The sequence below is a fragment of the Homarus americanus genome, unplaced genomic scaffold, assembly GCF_018991925.1.
Source record: "Homarus americanus isolate GMGI-L3 unplaced genomic scaffold, GMGI_Hamer_2.0 scaffold48226, whole genome shotgun sequence".
Classification (NCBI taxonomy): Eukaryota; Metazoa; Arthropoda; class Malacostraca; order Decapoda; family Nephropidae; genus Homarus; species Homarus americanus.
The window spans coordinates 579465-602500 of record NW_024730579.1 but is presented as its reverse complement, the minus strand read 5'-3'; the positions used below and the strand labels follow the sequence as shown (position 1 = coordinate 602500).

The 23036-nt window shown below is 44.7% G+C and overlaps 1 protein-coding gene across 2 annotated transcripts in view; it reads right to left on the bottom strand.

The window, feature by feature from the left end:
• Positions 1–23036, bottom strand: part of LOC121867048 (corticotropin-releasing factor receptor 1-like) — a 51052-nt gene that overhangs the window by 9167 nt on the left and 18849 nt on the right. The window contains exons 3-7 of one of the 2 annotated variants that reach the window (XM_042366806.1): positions 15859–15981; positions 14530–14621; positions 12257–12363; positions 813–942; positions 363–519 (exon numbers count right to left, since the gene is read on the bottom strand). In XM_042366806.1, coding sequence (XP_042222740.1) covers positions 363–519; positions 813–942; positions 12257–12363; positions 14530–14621; positions 15859–15981 — 609 coding nt within the window. The remainder of the gene's footprint in view (positions 1–362; positions 520–812; positions 943–12256; positions 12364–14529; positions 14622–15858; positions 15982–23036) is intronic. The other variant, XM_042366807.1, reaches the window with a different exon arrangement.

Here is a 23036-nt window from a genome sequence, read left to right as displayed (position 1 = left end):
ATAAACGTCTTTCGAAACTTGTGTTTGAGTTGTATGTTACTGTAGAAAGTTCAGTCAGATCCCGGTAACACAGCCTAGGGTGCCCCAGATCCCGGTAACACGGTCCTCTATGGTGTCCCAGATCCCGGGTAACACAGCCCAGGGTGCCCCAGATCCCGGTAACACGGTCCTCCAAGGTGCCCCAGAACAGTTCAAGATCCCGGTAACACAGCCTAGGGTGCCCCAGATCCCGGTAACACGGTCCTCCAAGGGTGCCCCAGATCCCGGTAACACAGCCTAGGGTGCCCCAGATCCCGGTAACACGGTCCTCCAAGGGTGCCCCAGATCCCGGTAACTCACCCCAGGCTCAGGTAGTAACTCACCCCAGCCAATAATGTAATAGAGAGTGAAGGGAGCCCCAGAGTCGAAGACGTTGCAGGTGAGCCTCGAGTGAAGGAACAGCCCCTCCACGAACATCCAGTTGATAGAAGCCATCTGAGCGTACATCCTGAGGGCCAGTAGTGTCTTGCACAACCAGTCCTGCAATAACAATACAGTCTTACCTGTCAGTCTTGCAACATCATCACTTGAGTTACCTGTCAGTCTTGCAACATCAACACTTGAGTTACCTGTCAGTCTTGTAACATCAACACTTGAGTTACCTGCCAGTCTTGCAACATCAACATCTGGCCTATCTGTTATAAGCACCTTGCATAATATAATCAATCTGGTGATATCAACATTGCAAAGACTCACCGCGTGCAAGTTTAACGATACACACACACACACACACACACACACACACACACACACACACACACACACACACTCACCACGTCACGGTAGGTACGTGTCTGACGATGAGAGATGAAGGGCTCACTCAGGACGACCATCACCAGGAAATGAATGATGAGGGACACCACCAAGTTCCTGTGAACACGCAGCCGGTCACACTCCAGAGTCCTGCCAGGCATTAGGGGAGGCATTATGGGAGGTACTATGGGAGGCATTATGTGAGGCATTATGAGGTTATGGGAGGCATTATGAGGTTATGAGAGGCATTATGTGAGGCATTATAGTGAGGCATTATGTGAGGCATTATAGTGAGGCATTATGTGAGGCATTATAGTGAGGCATTATGTGAGGCATTATAGTGAGGCATTATGTGAGGCATTATGTGAGGCATTATAGTGAGGCATTATGTGAGGCATTATAGTGAGGCATTTTGTGAGGCATTATAGTGAGGCATTTTGTGAGGTATTTCGTTTCATCCTTCTCCTACTGGACACACACACACACTGTAGGTCAAAGCTGTCTATCTTCCACACATTCCTTATTACTAATTACTTAACTATTTGATGGTGTCTAAGGTATTATCGGAGGGAAACAAAACGTCTCACACGACAACTAACTACGAGCCGATTCACAACTTGAAGTCCTCCAGCCCTCTCAAAAGTTCATCTCACAAATAAGAACTCTAAATATACAACACATAACATACAAATAATACAATATACAATAATCGATAATACACTTTTAGTCCAATTCTGAACATCATCTACAAGTTCCGTAATCAGTACAGGTCGTCCGGTCGTAGAAACCTTTAAAAAAAAAAGTCACAAATTCCAGACTATTTAATCAAGGCGAGTGGTGAGTGTGAGAGCTGATCCATACAAGAGCGGCGAGGAGCTCAATTACCCACTTCATTATGCTAAGTGTGTCTTTACAGTGAAAATATAACCAGAGACAGGACTTAGAAGCGTCTCTAGGATAAGTTGTGTAACGAGAAGCTGTGTGTGTGTGTGTGTGTGTGGGAGAGGGGTGTGTGTGTGTGTGTGGGAGAGGGGGGGGGGAATGGGGTGTGTGTGTGTATATGTGTGGGAGGGGTGTGGTGTGTGTGTGGGGTGGGTGGGGTGTGTGTGTGGGAGAGGGGTGTGTGGGAGGGGTGTGTGTGTGTGGGTGGGGAGGGTGTGTAGGAGGGGTGTGTGTGTGTGTGTGTGTGTGTGGGAGGTGTGTGTGTGTGTGTGTGTGGGAGTGGGTGGGGTGTGTGTGTGGGGAGGGGTGTGTGTGTGGGTGGGGAGGGGTGTGTGTGGGCAGGGTGTGTGTGTGTGTGTGTGTGTGTGTGTGTGTGGGAAGGTGTGGTGTGTGTGTGGGGTGGGTGGGGTGTGTGTGTGGGGGGGTGGTGTGTGTGTGGGGTGGGTGGGGTGTGTGTGTGGGAGAGGGGTGTGTGTGGGAGGGTGTGTGGGTGAGAGGGTGGGAGGGTGTGTGTGTGTGTGTGTGTGGGAGGTGTGGTGTTTGAGGGAGGGTGTGGGGGGTAGGGTGTGTGTGTGTGTGTGTTGGAAGGGTATGTGGGAGGAGGGTGTAAATAATAATAATAATAATAATGCTAATAATAATAATAATAATAATAATAATAATAATAATAATAATAATAATAATAATTAAACGTATATTGGAAAATGTTTAAAAGTCAAAGGGGTGAAAATAAGCATTGAGCAGGAATTATTTATTACATACAGGTACATGGGGGAGTGAGTCGGTTAACAAAAGCTTTCATTACAAAAAGGAAAAGAAGAATTAATTGAACATACAAATTATAGTTTACAGTGAATATCAGGGCTGGTCTCTTGCCCTTGTGCGTAAGGTAACGTCGGTCAGGGGCTGATATTTTTGGGTGTCCCAGGATCTTACTAGCGGGTGTGAAGGTTATTTTGGCCATGACTCTCAACTGTTACTGTTTAGTGTTGTTTTCAGTGGTCTAAACATTGTTCGTCCGAGGTGAAATTGTCACCTTTGGCTGGATTTTGCTGATATCCCGGTGGGGAGGAGGAGTTGAGGGAGGGCGTTGAGGTGGGGGTCAACAGGCTGCCCCAGGAGTGAGGCGTAGAATACATCTCGACTCTCTGATGGCCGAGTGTGTGTGTGAGGGAGAGGGGGTTTTATATCAGCTCAACTTCCTGTCAACTCAACACCACCCACCACCACTCACCACCACCAGTACCCACCACCCACCACCAGTACCCACCACTACCCACTACTACCCACCACCACTCCACCACCACCAGTATCCACCACCACCACCCACCACCAGTACCCACCACTACCCACTACTACCCACCACCACTCACCACCACCAGTATCCACCACCCACCACCAGTACCCACCACTACCCACCACCACTACCTCCTGTGTACACTCAATGCGTCTCTTTCTCCTCCACATGTCTCGTCATCAGCATGAGTGACGTTAATGAAAGCGTTTGTCTGTCACGTTGCCGCAAATTATTTTTTCTGGCCTGTCTTTTATCTCTGGTAAGAATTACCTTCAATCTGTAAAGGAATTGAGATTGTGTAATAACTCTAATTAAGCTCTGGGTAATGTTATGATGGTGTGTGTGTGTGTGTGTGTGTGTGTGTGTGTGTGTGTGTGTGTGTACATGTCTGGAGGAATATATGTACAGTACGCTGTACACTGTAGTGTGTGTGTGTGTATATATATATATATATATATATATATATATATATATATATATATATATATATATATATATATATATATATATATATATATATATATATATACGTATATACATATATTATGCTACATTGGGATAATTGCCAATTAGCGATAACATGTATTTCAATTTTTTGAAACTTTTGACTGGCGATAAACGATCCTGAACATTATCATTATGCAATAGTCATACAAACCTAACCTAACCTAACCTAACACACCAGTTACTTATGAAGCCTTAATCAACGAGTAACTCTCGCGTGACATAAAGAGATACTGTACGTGTTTCTGTCTCATCAAGAGTGTCGACGAGTCCAGGACATTTTATGAAACAGTCAGGGTTGTGTAGCGGCGGTGGTGGAGTGTTATTGATCTGGAACAGGAACACAGCACTTCCTGGTTCGAAAACTCAACTTAAAGAGGCAGTGTGTGTGTGTGTGTGTGTTGTCATGACTGGTTCACTAAAATCATGGTTTAATTAGGTTAGATTAGATAGGCAAGAAGACATACAAACAAAGAGACAGGTTAAGTAAGTAAATAAGACAAACAGATTGACAGAAACTGAGTAATTACTGCACAACAATCTCTCTCTCACACACACACACACACACACACACACACACACACACACACGGTTATAATTACAACACAGAGTTTCAATCGGTGTGACTTTGTATGCAACACGGAACAACTTGGAAATTGTCTCACTTAACTGTCTCTCTCTCTCTCTCTCTCTCTCTCTCTCCCTCTGTCTCTCTTTGTCTTCCTCTGTCTCTCATCAGTCTCTAACGTGGTGTCTCAGGTGTGGGTTATCTCTCTCTATCTCTCTTCATTGAACGAGGCGGGATTTATCGCCCTCTACGAGACAAAGACCACGAGAACTGTCTCAATTTCACATTATATGTAACTTTTTCATATTGTGTCCTTCTCATAATGGAAAATTCAATCAGTGAAATTGTATTATTATTATCATTATTATTATTATCTCTCTCTCTCTCTCTCTCTCTCTCTCTCTCTCTCTCTCTCTCTCTCTCTCTCTCTCTCTCTCTCTCTCTGTTGAACATCACAAGCCAATACAAACATCTACTTACGACGTTTCACTATTGTGTTTTCATGTTAATTTTTCCCTCCCTGTAAATTTAACATAAAAAAACATTCCTCCCAATTTTTTTTTATCTTCTGTTAATGATGTTTTAGTCAGCAAAGAACTCAAGTTGTAGTAGAAAAATGATAACAAGTTTGAATTCGTTAATGTAATATTTTATTTTTATTTTTTTTGTAACTGGGATTATTCAAGAGGTGTTTTAATTAATATTTTTTTTTTTTTACGTGAAGATGAAAGAAATTTTATACGCCACTCCGGGGGTCTAAGAAACAGCTAATTAGAATTAACCCTTATGTGTTTATCGAATCAAATTAAACCTTTTTATAGGTATACAATAGGTGATTCTGAGGGTTTATCCAGGTGTTACAGATAATACTCGTCGGCTTACAGCTAAGGTGAGGGGTGAATTTCCTGGAAGTGGCTGGAAGGGCAACAAAGAAACTGGATAGCGAGTTCACCACAATCCCGATAGACCATGTTAGTCCGAACCCATCCAGGAGAGTGCCAGTGTGTGTGTGTGTGTGTGTGTGTGTGTGTGTGTGGGTGTGTGTGTGTGTGGGTGTGTGTGGGTAAACATTCCCTACACGTCAACTCTCTCTGTCTCACGCCACTGACTTCACCATCACGCCACTACTACCACCACAACCACTCACCACCACCAACATCACTACCCGCAACCACTCACCACCACTCACCTCCTACTACCACTCACCACCACCCCTCACCATCCCAACTCACTCACTACCACCATCACTCACCCACTCACCACCACCACCACCACACTCACCCCTCACCACCTCTCACCCCAGCACCCCTCACCACCCCACCACCCCCACTCACTCCCTACCACCATCACTCACCCCCACTCCCACCACCACTCACCACCCCACTTACCACCACCACTCACCCCCACTCACCACCACCACCACCCCACTTACCACCACTCACCACCACCACCACCACCACTCACACCTCCACCACTACCCTCACCACCCCCTCCACCACCACCACTCACCACCACCACTCACCACCGCCACTCACCACTACCACTCACCACCACCACCACCACTCACCACCACTCACCACCACCACTCACCACCACTCACCACCACCACTCACCACCAACGTGTCTTACAAATAAATCTTATCATGTAACTCGTATGGCTTCTGTCACCCAGTATTGGAGAGTCTACCATTCCCTACCTCTTCCTCCTCCCCTTTCCCTCCTCCCCTCTCCTCTCTCCCTCCCTACCTCCTTCCTCTCCCCACTCCCTCCCTCCCTCCCTTCCTCTCCCACTCCCTCCTCCCTCCCTCCTCCTCTACCCATTCCCTCCTACCTCCCTTCCTCTCCCCACTCCTCCCTACCTTCCTTCCTCTCCCCTCCCTCCCAACCTTCCTTCCTCTCCCCTCCCTCCCAACCTCCTTCCTCTCCCCTCCTCCTACCTCCCTTCTCTCCCCACTCCCCTACCTTCCTTCCTCTACCCACTCCCTACCTCCTTCCTCCCCCTCTCCTCCCTCCCTTCCTCTCCCTCCCTCTATCTCTCTTTTCTCTCTCCTTCCCTCCGGCAATCTCTTCCATAATAGACTTCCCGTGTTAGTGATGGACTGGTTGACCGCTCCCTGACTCCCTGTTGACCTCTCCCCTGACCCCCTGTTAACCGCTCCTGACCCCCTGTTGACCGCTCCCTGACCCCCTGTTAACCGCTCTCTGACCCCCTGTTAACCGCTCCCTGACCCCTTGACCGCTCCCTGACCCCTGTTAACCGCTCCCCCTGTTGACCGCTCCCTGACCCCTGTGCTGCTCCTGACCCCCTGTTAACTGCTCCCTGACCCCTTTGACCGCTCCCCCCTGACCCCTGACCCTGTTAACCGCCCCTGACCCCTGTTACCCCTGTTAACCCTCCTGACCCCTGTAACCCCCCTGTGACCCCCCTGACTCCTGTGACCCCCTGTTGACCGCTCCTGACCCCCCCGCTCCCTGACCCCCTGTTGACCGCTCCCTGACCCCCTGTTAACCACTCCCTGACCCTCTGTTGACTGCTCCCTGACCTTCTGTTGACTGCTCCCTAACCTTCTGTTGACCGCTTCCTGACCCTCTGTAGACAGCTCACTTGACCCTCTGTTGACCCTCCCTGACCCTCTGTTGACCACTCCCTGACCCTCTGTTGACCGCTCCCTTCACTAAGTATATACATCATAAACATTGACTATAACACATCTGGCAGCCTATGTAAATTATCTTCAATATTGGTGTATTCCTTGAACGGTGAAGAGCTTATTCAATTTTCTTTAAATTTCGCTTCTTTTTTTTTTAATTAGTCTCAAGAAAATGTGTCGGTGTCTCCCTCGATGGTAATGAGACCTTTAAAAATTATCATTTTTTTCTCTTGTTTTTAAAAATTATTAGTTTATTCTCTTGTTTTTAAAAATTATTAGTTTTTTTTCATTAATCTTGAAATGTATCAGTTTATGTTTTCGTCATAAAATCATCGTTTTAATTTGTGTTTTTTTAAGACTGCGTTGTTACGGTTCTTTCTTAATTTTCAGTCAGTGTAATTCATGGCTTCAGGTAAGTCTTGGGTAGGTAAGGCTTGGGTAGGTAAGACTTGGGTAGGTAAGACTTGGGTACAGTAAGTAAGACTTGGGCAGGTAAGGCTTGGGTAGGTAAGGCTTGGGTAGGTAAGACTTGGGCAGGTAAGGCTTGGGCAGGTAAGTCTTGGGTAGGTAAAACTTGGGCAAGTAAGGCTTAGTAGGTAAGGCTTGGGTAGGTAAGACTTGGCCAGGTAAGTCTTGGGTAGGTAAGACTTAGTACAGTAGGTAAGACTTGGGTATGTAAGACTTGGGCAGGTAAGGCTTGGGCAGGTGAAGTCTTGGGTAGGTAAACTTGGGCACGTAAGGCTTGGGTAGGTAGGCTTGGGTAGGTAAGACTTGGGCAGGTAAGGCTTGGGTATGTAAGACTTGGGTAGGTAAGACTTTGGCAGGTAAGGCTTGGGTGAGTAAAGGCTTGGGTAGGTAAGACTTGGGTAGAGTAAGACTTGGGTGGAGTAAGGCTTGGTAGGTAAGACTGGTGGGTAAGACTTGGGCAGGTAGGCTTGGGTGGGTAAGGCTTGGTAGGTAAGACTTGGGCAGGTAAGTCTTGGGTGGGTAAAACTGGGCAGGTAAGGCAGGTGGGTAAAGTCTTGGGTAAGGTAAAACTTGGGCAGGTAAGGCTTGGGTGAGTAAGGCTTAGTGGGTAAAGACTTGGGTAGGTAAGACTTGGGTATGTAAGACTTGGGTAAGTAAGACTTTGGGAGTAAGGCTTGGGTGAGTGAAGGCTTGGGTGGAGTGGACTTGGGTCAAGGTAGACTTTGGCAGGTGAAGGCTTGGGTAGGTAAGGCTTGGAGTATGTAAGACTTGGGTAGGTAAGACTTTGGCAGGTAAGGCTTGGGTAGGTAAGGCTTGGATGTAAGACTTGGGTGGGTAAGACTTGGGCAGGTGAAGTCTTGGGCAGAGTAAGACTTGGTGGAGTAGGAAGCGGGCAGGTAAGTCTTGGGTAGGTAAAACTTGGGCAGGTAAGGCTTGGGTAGAGTGAGCTTGGTGGGTAAGACTTGGGCAGGTAAGGCTTGGGTATGTAAGACTTGGGCAGGTGAGACTTGGGTATGTAAGACTTGGGCAGGTGAGACTTGGGCAGGTAAGACTTGGGCGAATTAAGACTTAAGCAGGTAAGTCTTGGATGGAGTAGGCTTGGGTATGTAAGACTTGGGCAGGTAAGACTTGGGCAGGTAGGCTTGGGTATGTAAGACTTGGGCAGGTGAGACTTGGGTATGTAAGACTTGGGCAGGTGAGACTTGGGCAGGTAAGGCTTGGTGGAATGTAAACGGGCAGGTGGGCTTGGGTATGTAAGACTTGGGCAGGTGGACTTGGGTATGTAGACTTGGGCAGGTGAGACTTGGGCAGAAGGTAAGACTGGTAGGTAAAGCTTGGGTGTAAGCGGGTAAGACTTGGAGGGAGTGGGCTTGGGTAGTAAGACTTGGGCAGGTGAGACTTGGGTGGCAAGGCTTGGGCAGGTGAGACTTGGGCAGGTAAGGCTTGGGTATGTAAGACGGGCAGTAAGTCTGGTGGGTAGAGCTTGGGTATGTAAGACTTGGGCAGGTGAGACTTGGGCAGGTAAGTCTTGGGTATGGTAAGACTTGGGCAGGTGAGACTTGGGCAGGTAAGACTTGGGCAGGTAAGACTTAGATGGTAAGGCTTAGAGTAGAAGACTTGGGTGGAGTAAACTGGGCAGGTAAGGCTTAGGTAAGGTGGGCAGTGGGTAAGACAGGGCATGAGTAGACTTGGGATGTTAAGACTTGGGCAGGTGAGACTTGGATGTAAGACTTGGGCAGGTGAGACTTAGACAGGTAAGACTTAGACTTGGACAGAGATCTTGGTGGGTAAAACTTGGGCAGGTAAGACTTAGGCAGGTTAGAGTCTTGGATAGGTAGGCTTGGGTATGTAAGACTTGGGCAGGTAAGACTTGGGCAGGTAAGACTTGGGTATGTAAGACTTGGGCAGGTTGGACAGTATGTAAGACTTGGGCAGGTGAGACTTGGGCAGGTAGGCTTTGGCATGTAAGACTTGGGCAGTAAGTCCGTGGGTAAGACTTGGTATGTAAGACTTGAGCTGGAGTGAGACTTGGGCAGGTAAGACTTGGGTATGTAAGACTTGGGCAGGTAAGACTTGGGCAGGTGAGACTTGGGCAGGTAAGACAGGTGACTTGGGTAGGTGAAGACTTGGGCAGGTAAGACGGGCAGGTAAGACAGGTATGTAAGACTGGGCTAAGTGAGACTTGGGCAGGTAAGACTTGGGTAGGTAAGACTTGGATTGGGTAAGACTTGGAGTAAGACTTGGGCAGAGTAGAACTTGAGGATAAACGGGCAGGTAAAACAGGTAAGACAAGGTAAGACTTGGGCAGGTAAGACTTGGGCAGATGAAACCAGACTGAAGTAAGACTGGAGGTAAGACTTGGGGCATAAGACTTGGGCAGGTAAGAATTGGGCAGAAGACTTAGGTAGGTAAGACTTGGGCAGATGGACTTGGGCAGGTAAGACTTGGGCAGGTGGACTTGGGCAGGAATAAGATGGGCAGTTGAGATAAGACGGGCCGGGAATTGGGCAGACAGATGGACTTGGAATGGACTTAGACAGAGAATATAAGACTTGGAGTAAGACTTAAGACTTGGGTAGGTAAGACTTGAGCTAAGTAAAGATTGGGCAGGTAAGACAGGTAGCTAGATTGGAGTAAGACTGGGCAGGTGAGATGCTTGGGCAGGTAAGACTTGGACGGAGTGAAAGATTTGGGCGGTAAGCATTGGGCAGGTAAGATGAGTACTTGGGCAGGTAGACAGGCAGGTAAGACTTTGGGCAGACTAAGGTGGCTTGGGCAGGTAAGACTTGGAGTGGGCAGGTAAGATTGGGCAGGTAAACTTGGGCAGGTAAGACTTGGGCAGGTAAGACTTGGGCAGGTAAGACTTGGGCAGGTAAGAAGTCTTGGGCAGGTAAGACTTGGGCAGGTAAGATCTTGGGCAGGTAAGACTTGGGCAGAAGCTAAGACTTGGGCAGACTTAGGTAAGACTTAAGTCTTGAGGTCTTGGGCAGGGTCTGGAGCAGGTAAGTCTTAGGGCAGGAACAAGAGACTTGGGCAGGTAAGACTTGGGCAGGGTAAGACTTGAGACTTGAACGGCAGGTAAGACTTAGGCAGAAGACTTGGGCTGCAAGACTTGGGCAGAGTAAGACTTGGGCAGGTGGACTTGCTGGGCTGGTAAGACTTGGGCAGGGACTTGGGCGGAGTGAAGACTTGGAGCAAGACTTAGCAGCAAAACAGAGTAAGTCTTGGGCAGAAGTCTTGGGCAGGTAAGACTTGGGCAGGTAAGACTGGCTGGGCAAGATAAGACTTGGGCAGTAAGTCTTAGACATGGAGCTTGGGTAGGCAATAAGACTTGGGCGAGTGGACAGATCTTGGGCAGGTAAGTCTTGGGCAGGATAAGACTTGGAATGGGGAGTCAAGTTTGGAGCAGTCTTGGGCAGGTAAGACTTGGGAGGTAAGACTTGGAGGTAAGACTTGGGCAGATAAGACTTGACGGAAGTCTTGGGCAGGTAAGACTTGGGCAAGTAAGACTTGGGCAGGAGTCTTGGGCAGGTAAGACTTGGGCAGGTAAGTCTTGGGCAGGTAAGACTTGGGCAGGTAAGATCTTGGGCAGGTAAGACAGGCAAGAGTAAGACTTGGGCAGGTAAGACTTGGGCAGGTAAGACTTGGGCAGGTAAGACTTGGGCAGGTAAGACTTGGGCAGGTAAGACTTGCGGAAGGCAGGTGGGTAAGACTTGGGCAGAAGTCTTGGGCAGTAAGACGGGCAGGGCAAGACTTAGTAAGTCTTGGGCAGGTAAGACTGGGCAGGTAAGTCTGCTTGGGCAGGTAAGACTTGGGCAGATCTTGGGCAGGTAAGACTTGGGCAGGTAAGTCTTAGGAGCCGGGCAGGAGGAGTAAGTCTTGGGCAGGTAAGACAGGCAGGGCAGGACTTGGGCAGGTAAGACTTGGGCAGGTAAGACTTGGGCAGGTAAGACTTGGGCAGGTAAGTCTTGGGCAGGTAACTTGGGCAGGTAAGACTTGGGCAGATTGGGCAGGTAAGTCTTGGGCAGGTAGATTTGGGCAGACTGGAGTAAGATTTGGGCAGTTAAGATTTGGGCAGGTAAGTCTTGGGCAGGTAAGACTTGGGCAGGTAAGTCTTGGGCAGGTATCTTGGGCAGGTAAGACTTGGGCAGGTAAATCTTGGGCAGGTAAGACTTGGGAAGGTAGACTTGGGCAGGTAAGACTGGGCAGGTAAGACTTGGGCAAGATGAGGATTTGGGCAGGTAAGGCTTGGGCAAGGTAAGACTTGGGCAGGTAAGATTTGGGCAGGTAAGACTTGGGCAGGTAAGGCTTGGGCAGGTAAGTCTTGGGCAGGTAAGATTGGGCAGGTAAGACTTGGGCAGGTAGATTTGGGCAGGTAAGACTTGGGCAAAGTCTTGGATGGAACTTGGACTAGATAAGCTTGGGCAGGTAAGTCTTGGGCAGGTAAGACTTGGCAGCAGGTAAGACTTGGGCAGGTAAGACTTAGACAGGTAAGACTTGGGCAGGTAAGACTTGGGCAGGTAAGATTGGGCAGATAATCTTGGGCAGAGTAAGACTTGGGCAGGTAAGACTTGGGCAGGTAAGACTTGGGCAGGTAAGACTTGGGCAGGTAAGATTTGGGCAGGTAATTCTCATTCCCCCTTAACTGGTATTGGTAAAAAACTTTCAAGAAGTGTTATTGTTCTCTCAATATCTAAAAACACAGAATGTTTTTGGTGAGATCGGTAATAAAGGTTCAAGATGGGGATAGAAATTATATTGTCCTTGCTTTTCTCAATACTGTTCAATTAAATGTGGTCCTTTTAGAGTGTCTTTCTTGGTCTTGTATCTACATCTCTTCTCATCTACAAAACAGAAATGAATGAACGAAAACAAAGACAAGAGATAAAAGATTCATGAAACTGTTACCCAATGGCTTAAGATTTCAGTGGGTGTGAAGATGGGTGAAGGTGAAGGTGAGGAGGTGGGGTGGGAGGCACCTGTAGTATGTGAAGATGGGTGAGAAGGTGTGAGGAGGTGGGGTGGGAGGCTTACCTGTAGTATGTGAAGATGAAGATGGTGATGGTGAGAGTGACGAGAGAGAGCAGGGCGCCCAGGAAGATGATGTACCGTACTGAATCCACTACCCATGACGTCGCCTGCTTACAGAAGTGACGGTGTTTGACTGTTAGTAATTATCTGTTGTAGGTATGATACGTGAGGCTACCTGACACTGTACCTGTAATCTATGTAATCTTAATCTAACCTAACCTAACCTAATCAAATCTCCGCTACCTGACACTGTACATGTAATCTATGCTAATCTACCTGACACTTACATGTAATCTAATTTAATCTCAACTACCTGACACTGTACCTTAACAATCTTAATCTTAACCTAACCTAACCTAATCTAATCTCCTTGACACTGTACCTGTAATCTATGTAATCTTAATCTAACCTAACCTAACCTAATCAAATCTCCGCTACCTGACACTGTACCTGTAATCATGTAATCTTAACCTTACCTAACCTAATCTAATCTCCGCTACCTGACACTGTACCTGTAATCTATGTAATCTTAATCTAACCTAACCTAACCTAATCTAATCTCCGCTACTTGACACTGTACCTGTAATCTATGTAATCTTAATCTAACCTAACCTAACCTAATCTAATCTCCGCTACTTGACACTGTACCTGTAATCTATATAATCTTAATCTAACCTTACCTAACCTAATCTAATCTCCGCTACTTGACACTGAACCTGTAATCTATGTAATCTTAATCTAACCTAACCTAACCTAATCTAATCTCCGCTACCTGACACTGTACCTGTAATCTATGTAATCTTAACCTAACCTAACCTAACCTAATCAAATCTCCGCTACTTGACACTGTACCTGTAATCTATGTAATCTTAACCTAACCTAACCTAACCTAATCTAATCTCACTACTTGACACTGTACCTGTAATCTATGTAATCTTAATCTAACCTAACCTAACCTAATCAAATCTCCGCTACCTGACACTGTACCTGTAATCTATGTAATCTTAATCTAACCTAACCTAACCTAATCTAATCTCCGCTACCTGACACTGTACCTGTAATCTGTAATCTTAACCTAACCTAACCTAACCTAATCAAATCTCCGCTACTTGACACTGTACCTGTAATCTATGTAATCTTAACCTAACCTAACCTAACCTAATCTAATCTCCACTACTTGACACTGTACCTGTAATCTATGTAATCTTAATCTAACCTAACCTAACCTAATCAAATCTCCGCTACCTGACACTGTACCTGTAATCTATGTAATCTTAATCTGACCTAACCTAACCTAATCTAATCTCCGCTACTTGACACTGTACCTGTAATCTATGTAATCTTAATCTAACCTAACCTAACCTAATCTAATCTCCGCTACCTGACACTGTACCTGTAATCTATGTAATCTTAATCTAACCTAACCTAACCTAATCAAATCTCCGCTACTTGACACTGTACCTGTAATCTATGTAATCTTAATCTAACCTTACCTAACCTAATCTAATCTCCGCTACTTGACACTGTACCTGTAATCTATGTAATCTTAATCTAACCTAACCTAACCTAATCAAATCTCCGCTACTTGACACTGTACCTGTAATCTATGTAATCTTAATCGAACCTAACCTAACCTAATCTAATCTCCGCTACTTGACACTGTACCTGTAATCTATGTAATCTTAACCTAACCTAACCTAGCCTAACCTAATCTCCGATGCATAATTAAAGGTTTACCTCCCTGTACCTGGCCTACACCTGAGCACTCCTTTCATCTGTTTTAAATTGTCTTTCTATATGTAACTTTCTGTCACACACACACACACACACACACACACACACACACACACACACACACCACACACACACACACACACACACTCTGTACCTATAACTTCCCTCAGAAACTCGGCTCTAATTTTAGTCAGAAAAAATCTTGTCAGGATTTACGGTTCGAAGTTGTCAAAAGCCACATCATCATCGTTAAAGGTTAACCCGATTACCTGCCGCGTCCTTCATCCTTCATGTTCTTGTTGCTCTTGTTGTTCTTGTTCTGGTTCTTCTTATTCTTTTTTATCCTCATCTCGCCCTCCTCCTCCTCCTCCTTTTCGTCGTATGTATGTATGTATGTATGTATGTATGTATGTATGTATGTATGTATGTATGTTTGAAGGAATACAGGGATTAATGAGTGACCTGTAGTGGCCTTTAGCAACCTGTAATAACCTTGAGTGACCTGTAATTACCTGAAATGACCTGTAATGACCTGTACTGACCTGGTGTTCTATAACGTTGAGACATTGGGAGTAATTTGTCCAGTCACCCCAGAGCCAGGAGCCGGACCTGTCACACTCACGGAACGCCAACGCTGTGAGGGGGAGAAGACATTGGTACAGTGGTGCTGGTATAGTCGTACAGTGGTGCTGGTATAGTGTGGTACAGTGGTTGCTGGTATAATGGTATAGTGGTTGCTGGTATAGTGTGGTACAGTGGTGCTGGTATAATGGTACAGTGGTGCTGGTATAATGGTACATTGGCTTTCTTGTTTTGTATGAGCCACTAATTTCTAATGGCCTTCAATTTCGTTATCTTATCTCTCGTTATATCTTCACTATCTCTTTCTTTCTCTCTCTGTCTCTTAGATTATTTGTTTATTCTCTTTTCTTTCTCCCTTTCCCCACTTCTTCATATTTATCTGTCCGTATCTTTGTTTTTCACTCCTGAGAATTTGTTTGTGATATAAAATACAGTCTAACCTAACCTAACCTAACCTATCCTAACCCCCAGTAGTACGTGGAGAGAGAGAGAGAGAGAGAGAGAGAGAGACACTAATGCATAATTAACGTAAGGTATAAAACAGTCGAGGCTGCTGTTACATAATGTATTGTTGACTACGACGTTCAGTCACTCACTCGCTCACTCACTCACTCATTCTCTCACTCACTCGCTCACTCACTCACTGTTTCACTCACTCATTCAGTAGGCAGCTATCAAACAGGGAGGTACTACCGCCTGGGAAGACATTGGAAGTATAATGTGTTGTCTAATGGTAAACCCTGCTGCCAAATTACTTAACTGACTGACTGACTAATTGTGTGACTGACTGACTGACTGACTGACTGACCGAGAAATGATCATACTAGTACAAGGGTGAAGCAGTTGTGTACCAATGACCGGTCCTGTTATTGTCTGTACGACTTACTATGACTAAGTGACAAAAACCCCTGTATATATGACACATGGGTGAAGCTGAAGTGTACAGTATGTCAGATCACAATCCTTTAGAGATAGTGTCTGTTGTGTGACGGCAGTGAGACTTAACCTGAGAGAGACGTAACTTTATGACTCGTTTATGGCTGAGTGGCTATTGTCTGAGGTAAGTATTCTGGGTGTCCTTAGTTCGAATCCCACCATAAGGGGTAGTTTTGGTTGTATAAATAGGGAATTACTCTCTCGTATTATTCTTTATGCTGACACTAGGATGGTGGTGGGGGGAGGTGGTTGAGGCTGAAGGAGGTGCTAGTGGGGAAGTTGCTGATCGGATGCTAGGGAGGTGAGGGTGCTGGGAGGTGATGGCTGAGGGGGTCCTAGGTGGGGGGTATCACCATCAGGGTCCCGGAAGTCTGGTACATCACTGAAGACCGTAGTGCAGGACTCGTTCACTGTTGTCCCAGCCTTCGTCGCCGGCCAGCAATAGAGCGAGTCCCAGGTAGCGTTACAGTACACTCCTGAAGGTGGTGAAGGACAGAAGTTGTTAGTGTGTCTCCTGGTGTAGTGTGAAGAAACTCTACAAACTATACATTAAAGATAAACAACTAAATCTAATTCTAAGTAAAAAAATCTAAGTAAGTTTGTAAGTTATCGTCAACATATCAACAATAAACAAAGTTATACACCATATGAGGTTATTTTGATAAACATATTGAAATTGAGGTGGATCAATTAATATTGTATGGTAATAAAATTAATATGTGGGATTATCAAGGCTTGTTATACTAAGGGCTGGATGTACTTGAGATCCAGCACACCCTGAGTACTGTGTGTCCTGTGCAGTACACCTAGAGTCAGTACACCTGCACATAACATCTTAACCGCAGTAAACCTTTACAGCCACACTCAATGAGTTCCCTGCAACTTTTTTTACGGCTTCAGGTAATAGGGTCGACCAGAGGATACAACCTGCTGTTCCAATATGGGTTGAAAAAATAATGTACCACGACCCTTAGAGAGCAAGGCCATTGTTTTAGACCTAGTCGAAGCCTTCACCCAGGTACCTCCAAGAGACCGACTGTTTCTTGTCTTGATCGTATACCTCTGACGAAAAGTGCTTCCTTTTGTACAGACCGGAGGATCACACACACACACACACACACACACACACACACACACACACACACACACACACACACACCTCACACTCACCCATCACCCTACATGACCAAGGCTTAACTATCCCTGAAAGTTAGTTCACCGGAGCTGGGTGCTATTATGTGATGATTATTATACCACAAACTAAACTCTTGAATAATTCATTTATTAATAAATTTATGTAAACAAGAAAATAACAACATCACATCCAATCCATAACTAAAGACAAACAAGATTGTGGTAATTTATTCATGAAAACAAAGACGTGAACTAGTGACTACTAAACCTTCCTGTCCGTGTGCAAAAATACTTGTTGTCACTTCTTACACTGTCTATCACCCATTATACCTGTCGGAAAAAACTCAATTTACCCCCTTTGGGAAAATTTAACCCCCAGGATGTAAACACCTGTCCACTACTAAATCTAGCGAGGTGGTGACGTTGACGGCAGGGACAGTGAACACTACACACGGGATTGGATCTGTCACTAAAATAGCTCACATGTTACTTCTTGACGTAAATCTCCATATTCAGTGTCACTAGACGACCATTGGGGTGATGTGTGGCAGGGAGTGATGGTGATGAGGGGTGGGGAGGAGCGGGGGTGAGGTGATGGTGAAGAGGGGTGGGCGGGTGAAGAGGAAGGTGAGATTGGGGGGTAGGGAATGGGGCCTGTTTATGAAGACAAATACTGATGAAGAGGACTTACTAACTTACTGAAAATGACAGATATTATTATTATTATTATTATTATTATTATTATTATTATTATTATTATTATTATTATTATTATTATTATTATTATTATCATCATCATTGTCGTTGCTGTTGTTATATTATCATCATCATTATTATAATACTCATATAATCATTGTATCTTCATTCAAACGTAAATTATCTTTAATAGTTATCTCTCTCTCTCTCTCACCACATCAACACGTCAATACCTTGTCAAAAACACCCATACCATCTACGAATCTAATTCCGGTTCAATCAAGTCGTGACAGATCGTTTTAGGTTCTCTTGACATGTTCTTGGTCGGGTATATTTTTTTTCCTGCCTCCTACAGGGTTCGTGTTGTGCTGGTGGGGTGTGTGGCTGCTCTTCCTCTCTGATGTATACAGTAATTGTTTGGGTTCGACTGGTTGATACGGGAGCCTTATATATACTGTATATAAATTTAATCATCTTGTAGCATTTTACCTTCGAGAGGACCATAGGATTTTTTTTTCAGTAGTTTGGTGAATAATGAGCCTAGAAGCATTGGTAGTTTATACGATGAAAAACTCTCAATAATTAAATAAAAAATATAGACCTAATAACCTAACCTAACCCACCATCACAACCCCGTTCATAACATAACCTTACCATCACAACCTGCTGAGGCCTGGTTAATCTGCCCGTCTTATAAACTCAATTAAAAGAATATTACACTTGTAAAGTTTAAGATGAACTCTTCTTCATCAAAGCCGAGACAATTATTATATTATACTATACTATATTATTATTTATTATTATTATTAGTAGTAGTAATAATAGTAGTATTTGTTATTTATTGTTATTACTATTATTATTATCATTATTATTATTATTATTATTATTATTATTATTATTATTATTATTATTACAGTAGGAAGTATTCAAACATCTCGTGCATTACCTGTAACACACACACACACTACTACTACTTTGCTGTCACCCGGAATCGAGTTTGACGATCATCCAGCTATGGTACAATGATATGAGTTATTAGGGATGTCACCTTCGTTGGTGAGTTTTGAGGTAACTGCAGAGGCCGATACGGGACCGGCAGAGTCATCCATAGTTGTTGCACATGTGGGGGGCTACATCTAGTGCTGGAGGGGCGGTGGCAGCGTCTTTCCGGCGTTGGCGTTTGTCTGCGTCGGCATGCAGTCGGACTAACTCGAAAGTATTGACACCTTCTCGTGTGGTGCTCCTCCAAGCGTTACGATGTGGAGTAATCGACTCCCAGGTGAGGGGGCCGATTTGGCACCTTTTCAGGTTTGTCTTAAGGTTATCCTTATACCTTTTCAGTTGCCCGCCAGCGTTACGTTTACTATTCGTTAGGTGACTGTAAAGTAGCTGCTTTGGCAGTCTACTGTCGTCCATGCGCATAACATGGTCGGTCCAGCGTAGTTGCTCAGGGATAATGGTAGCCTCGATGCTCGTACAGTTAGTGTCAGCATGAATGCTGTCATTTGTTACACACACACACACACACACACACACACACACACACACACACACACACACACACACACACACACACACACACAGTCTTGAGATAATAGAATATGCTAATTTTAGTGATTTTACACCATTAATCCGCCGACTCTTGCACGAACCACAGTAAACTGGACCCAATTAATTTTCTTGAGAGAGAGAGAGAGAGATACACGTAATAATCACAGTATATTGTACCAGTGTTGCCTCAAACAGATCTACTACCATCAATTTTTTTCTTTTTTTCCCAGTTCTGTCGGCGCCACCACCACTATTGTCACCACCAGCACCAACCACTGTCTATCACAATCACCATCATTACTTTTATCACCATTTCCAGCGCCACTACTCCTACTCTTACTACTACTACTATTATTTTTTTAATAATGGCCTCCAGCCTCCCCCAATAGCCGTTCCTTCGCCACCATTCTATTACCTTAATATTAAATATCCTAATACATAAGTAGCTATCCTAACTGTGTTGAGTTAGTTGAGCCGCAGATCTATGTGGCATTCAGTGACTGTTGCCTCATAGTCAATATCTGCGACTGTTGTCGGCTTTGGGGCCGATGCTCTCGTTCCCCTGAGGCAGAGTAAAGCCGACCTAAGGAGAGAGAAGGACAGTCGACATCTCATCCAGGTGTAACATAACTTCTGGGCTGCTGCTTCTGTTCGGATAGCACCTCCCCGAGTCTGGCGTAGAAGCATCTTGCACTTGGTCCCATCCCACCAGAGGTTGTGAACACTAGAGGAGTGAAGCTCTGATCAACGTTCTGAATTCTCTCCCCGTATGCCCTTATCTTGTCGTTCTCGTTCCTCCTGTGTGCAGCATCGAGAGGTAAGTTACGGTGACATGCAGCCATGGGATAAAAAATCCTGATGTCGAAGAAGGCTCGCTGCCCCCGTGTCCAGAATCCTCGAGCACTGACGTCAACACGGGTTTCGTTGAATGTGTTTGAAGTCCAATATTGGAAATTCTCACCGTCCAATGGAAGGAGGGTCAGTTCTACCCTGACATCACGGCAGATTTCCTTCAACATTTTTGCTGTCAGATCCCGAACTTCGCCATGCCTCATGCATATGAAGCCCCCTTTCTTGCATACCATGGCGTGATCGACGTCATAGGAAGAGCCACACACGCATTGGGAGGGCAAACCTTCTCCTGGCCTACCGTACCTTAGAGCATTGGCATCTGTAAATTCTTGTTTAATGAGACTGAAACCATTTGCCCTTATCGGTAACGTAGTTAACCAGTTCGAGGCGCCCACCTCCTGCGCTATAGTCATTTTTTTTCAAATTCTCTGGTACTTGCAGCAACAGTTGCTGCAACTTATCACTTTGGCTGTGCTGTCGTTCTGTCGTAATGGACCTTCGAATCTTGTTTACTTCACTGGTATCCACCTCCCCTGTTGCGCTACTACTACTACTACTACTACTATTACCGCTACGCCTCTCATACCTGACCACACCGTCATCCCTACCACAACCCTCACCATGACTGCTACCATGCACGATTAACAGCATCACAGTATTCACATTAACAACCACCACCATCACCATATCTACCAACCACAGCCACTACATTTACTAAAATCCCAATAACCACAACAACAACCACATTTCACCAGAAGCCACGGGTCATTCTCACTCTTTTTCACCACAACGATCACTGTTGACAGAGGCCCCCCGGCCATCTTCCACTGTTGTTTGTTTACCAACATCAGCTGATCAATGGCTCGTTCTGACGGACCACATCTCAAGTTTCTCCTTTATCTCTTTCATCTATTTTCTCTTGATTTCTCTCAGCTCTACTGTTGGTTTTCCTCGTTCTTTCTTTACTCTGTGTTGTCTTCCACGTCTTGTCTATCTCTCTTGTCGTCTTTTGTGTTGTTATCTTTTATTACCATTATTATTTCTGTTCCTCCAGTCATCACACTTTGCCTTGAGAGTTCCTGTGATTTTCATAATTATATTGTGCTCATCTTTACTCCACCTTTTCATCAGCAAGCATTACAGTGGTAAGTGAGGCAGGACCTTACTGGCCAGCACTATCAGCCTCAAGTTGTATCTCGGGTAAGTAAGGTTAAGCCACACTACATAATCACGGACTGGAGGATGGCTTGGTTACATTTCCTCAGCTGGGAAGTGTTGTGTAATATATGACCTCAGATAACAAGGAATTCTCATGAGCAGAAGTCTTGTGTTCTCATCAGCCGGGCGACCACCACTGTGCTGTCTCTTTCTTCCTCTTATTTATTATTACTGTATGGACGTCCACACGACCCGCCGCCCACAACTTCGTGTACATATATATATATATATATATATATATATATATATATATATATATATATATATATATATATATATATATATATATATATATATATATATATAATTAAACTGAGAAGTTGTACACAAACATGAGACACAGTAAGTAAGAGAGAGGTTCCTGGTCGTAACAATAACAGTATATTCACGTCCCAAGATAATAAAAGATGAGAACACTTAAGCTCTAAGCTCTTGTCTTCATTCCAGTTCCCAGAATAAGTCTCGGATGATCAAGAAAATTTGGAGGCTCTCGTAATATATATATATATATATATATATATATATATATATATATATATATATATATATATATATATATATATATATATATATATATATATATATATATATATATATATATATATATATATATATATATATACTGTTTTAAGTCGCCGCTTCTGCTCAGATCAGCAGCTGAGGTACGTGGATAAGGAAGTCGTTACTGGTGACATCGTGGTGGTCGGTCACAGTGTAAGGTCGTGTACCGGGAATGACCACAAAAGGTAAATCAGCGGTAGTGTGTACGTCACCCTCTTTACTCCGGGTTTCTATAAAGACGATGGACTAACACTATCAGGAGAAACAAATTATCTTCCCTACGAGGTGAAACTTAACCAGAGTCTCTTACTGACGCCAACAAGATATCCCTTTACATGTCATAATTTCTGGTTCAGGTGCAACATCCTAGATAATGAGAGACACGGGTAGAGGTGTGACGACCACCCAAAGGACCTTCATTAGGACACCACCACACAAACCAACAACTGGGTGTATGGTTATGTCGACCTGTTCTGAATTAAAGATGTGGTTGTAACTCACTTTGCATATCCAACACGAGCACACAACCCTACAACTCTATACACAACACTTCCTCCAATCTGTTTCCACCCTCCTCACGCCAAAACCACCTTAATTACATTACTATTTAACTGTCATAGTACTAGATTCTTCTGATAACTTCTAATGCCTGTTATATCCGAAGACTTCACTAACATTTAAACCATCTTATTGACGTTTTCCTCCAAAAGTTATGGTCACGAATTACGCGTCGTTCAGTTTCCTTGATGGTCGTGTTGTTTTGGTCGTGAGGGATTATTTTGTTCTCGGGAAATAACACATTAATTATGATCTTCTATAACTCTCATGTTTACTTCTGTTTTTTTTGGGGGGGTGAACCAGAGCCATCTTGTGGTGGTCATCTGTACTATATAGTGTTATTATCCGCGTTATCATTCTCTCTTCACGTCTCTTCATCTTTATCTCCTCATTTTATATCTCCCCTCATCCCATTTCGTCAATAGTTCTCTCCTTATTCGTTTTCTCTTCCTCTCGCCATTTTCTTATATCTCTCGTCTTCTTGGGGTGTTAACCCCTCGAGTATGATCACTTAACCCCCCTTGAGTACGAGGTTATCTTACTCAAAAGGGTTTAGTCATTGTACTCATGGGGTCATGTCATCGTCCTCAAGGGGTTAAGTCATCGTACTCAAAGGATCAAGTCATTCTACTCAAAGAATCAAGTCATTGTACTCAAGGGGTTAAGTAATCGTACTCAAAGCATCACGTCATCGTACTCAAGAGGCAAAGTCATCGTACTCAAAGAATCAAGTCATCGTATTCAAAGGGCCAAGTCCTCGTATTCAAATGGTCAAGTCATCGTATTCAAATAATCAAGTCATCGCACTCAAGGGGTTGTCATCGTACTCGAGAGGCAGTCATCGTACCTAAAGGATAAAGTCACCATACGCAAGGCACCAACTCATAGTACTCAAGAGGCAGTCATCGTACTCAAAGGATAAAGTCATCATACGCAAGGGACCAACTCACAGTACTCAAGA